Source organism: Amphimedon queenslandica, unplaced genomic scaffold (assembly GCF_000090795.2).
Source record: "Amphimedon queenslandica unplaced genomic scaffold, v1.1 AMPQUscaffold_13136, whole genome shotgun sequence".
In the NCBI taxonomy this organism is placed as follows: domain Eukaryota; kingdom Metazoa; phylum Porifera; class Demospongiae; order Haplosclerida; family Niphatidae; genus Amphimedon; species Amphimedon queenslandica.
This window is the reverse complement of record NW_003546628.1, coordinates 22536-25059: the sequence shown is the minus strand read 5'-3', so window position 1 is coordinate 25059 and position 2524 is coordinate 22536. Positions and strand designations below refer to the sequence as shown.

The 2524-nt window shown below is 35.1% G+C and overlaps 1 protein-coding gene across 1 annotated transcript in view; it reads right to left on the bottom strand.

The window, feature by feature from the left end:
• The window catches only part of LOC100631413 (probable aldehyde oxidase 1), a 7486-nt gene extending 5613 nt beyond the window's left edge, over nucleotides 1-1873 (bottom strand). Inside the window, 12 exon segments of the mRNA XM_020000940.1 lie at nucleotides 1-35; nucleotides 82-146; nucleotides 190-292; nucleotides 353-376; nucleotides 423-542; nucleotides 601-674; nucleotides 767-950; nucleotides 1039-1112; nucleotides 1156-1232; nucleotides 1277-1375; nucleotides 1467-1528; nucleotides 1585-1873. The exon segment at nucleotides 1-35 is cut by the window's left edge and continues 4 nt beyond it. Of these exon segments, the coding sequence (XP_019856499.1) occupies nucleotides 1-35; nucleotides 82-146; nucleotides 190-292; nucleotides 353-376; nucleotides 423-542; nucleotides 601-674; nucleotides 767-950; nucleotides 1039-1112; nucleotides 1156-1232; nucleotides 1277-1375; nucleotides 1467-1528; nucleotides 1585-1806 (1139 nt within the window). The 5' untranslated portion in view covers nucleotides 1807-1873.
• Nucleotides 1874-2524: the final 651 nt, after the last annotated feature.

Below are 2524 nucleotides of genomic sequence, written 5' to 3'. Positions count from 1 at the left end.
GAGTGACAATATGGTATCTGGAGTGATACTATTACCTGTAATACAAAAATCACTATCATAAAGATTAATTCAATGCATTACTTTCTTGTTCATATCCAAGTTCAAAAAGTCCCACAAGGGATATTCACCAGTTCCACCAATATGAGCTGTTGGCATAATTATTCATGAATATAGATAATAATAACTGACCTATAGTAACTGTAGCACCAGCTGCTTCCATTATAGTGAACACATCAGAAGGAAAGTTATCATGATTATGAGTCAACATCAAATTGCCAGCCCACGTTCCTACCTACATTTGTACAGTACATGGGAACAATTTTAATTATAAATTAAACATCAATGAGCTTACATTTCTCACTGGAACATTGGCAATCTATAAAAATAATTTATATACTGCTAGTGTAATAATTGCAATGTACTTTCTTAAGATGATCAGTTAATGGTTTGAAACTATTAGATTTGTCCCTATTACTCCATAGTATATCAATCAAAGCATTAATTGAAGCACCAGCACCAACACTGATATGTGTATCTTGTACCTAATAAGTATAAGAGAGTGAGATAATACTTTAAAGGTAAATATGTATTAATACTCACATCAACAAAGTGCAAGTCTTGCACTGAGTTAAGTTCAATATAAATATCAAACTGTGCTGATTCTTTAAAAACTCCTATACAACACACAATAAATAAATATCAAATCAAAATGGAATTGGTATTAAAAGAGAAAATAATTCTTTATAATATAAAAAACTAGTTGTACCTTTCCCAGTATTTCCACTAACAAATTTAATGCTAGCACTGAGGTTGGCTTGATAAATATCAAATACTTCAGAAAGTTTCGTAGGTTGATACCTGATGGGATCAGCAGTGCTACGAGACTGAGTACACCAATTATTGGATTCTTTTTTTGCAGGACATGATGAACACTTAATAAGATTAACATCCTGTTAATATAAAAAGACAAAAAATTACAATAAAGAGAAGAGCAGATAAAAGAAATGATAAAAACAAACAAGACAATAAAAAGGATACCTCAATATCAGTGATTTGAGTCTCAATTGAATCAACTGCAAAAGATTTCATTGCATCCAAAATAGAGCGATAACCTAATGGCATGTAACATTTACCAAGGTAACATTATACTTTTACCTGTGCAACGGCAAATATTTCCATCAAAACTGTCCTCAACTAACTGCTTTGTAGGTTTGGGGTTTTCCTGAAGAAGACTAAAGGGAAAAAAATAGTACAATCTATAAACGTCTATCTGTACCTGTACATGTTCATGACCATACCAGGTGTGCAGTAACCACATTGTGTACCATTCAATTCGGCAATCTTCTTCTGTAATGGATGAAAACCTTTTCTTGAGCTAAGAGAGAAAGAAAGAGAATAAGAAAAAGACACAGTAAGTAATGCAGGATATGGAATTTCTAATTCCTGTACGTATAGAATACGGTTACCTTCCAATTCCTTCAACTGTAGTAACTGAACATCCATTAATGGAATACAAAGGACACAAGCACTAGTAGCATAATAAAAATAATAATCTATATATATAAAGATAGGTGCTTTTCTTACAGAATTAACAGCTATTGTGAGTAGTTTTTTGGTTAAAAGGTCAGTTTTGGTGAGAGATACTACACAACACCCACAGCCACCCTCACTACACATTTTCTTAGTCCCAGTTAGTCCAGGCTGTGATCTTATCCAATCATTCAGGCTTGCTTGAGAACTGGGACCATTTAATTCCACCTCCTTTCCATTAAAAGAGAAGCGTATTGTCTTTAGTGGACCATCCATTGCTCGTTCCATTGTCTATGGAAATGCTGAGCTGGCCAGCCTAGGGATGAAGACAATGAATATAGTCCAGTCCAGGAGGTCTGCTCATGCTGCTCTTTGAAGCAGGCTCAATTCGGCATTATTGTTGCCTGGCCTGGATAAGTGGATGTCCATGCTTGAGAGGGCGTGGTCTGAAGTGTAGGAGCTGGAGGAAGAGCCGGAGCTAGAACAAATCAAGTTTCCCTCATCAGAGCCTTCATCTCTTATTTATCCATCATGCTGTATGGTTAGTAATGTAAAATAATAATTAACACAAAGATCCATTTTATAAATTTTTTTATTGAGGGTCATGGCAGGGCATGAATTTTTGTAACTATCACGATGATTGATGAATGATTTAATTTTGCTGTTTTTTGTTCATCATAAAAATGCACAATTTAATTTTTAACCCTGCACTCACTTGCATGCCTACACTAGTGATGGGCGATATGGCCAATTTTCTTAATTTTCGATAACGATCGATAATGGACTTTTTCAGGAAATATCGATTATTAACGATACGATAACCACACCTTATTTTGGGGGTGTGTCAAGGGTGTGGCTAATGATTTTTAGCACAGATATAACTACTGGACATCAGAGAAGTTCATTTCCTAATCATTTCCATGCTCCTGAGCTTGGTTCTCTTCCTATTGAAGTAGGCTGAGCTAACAACTGGTCAGTTGCTTCTTTCCTGCAG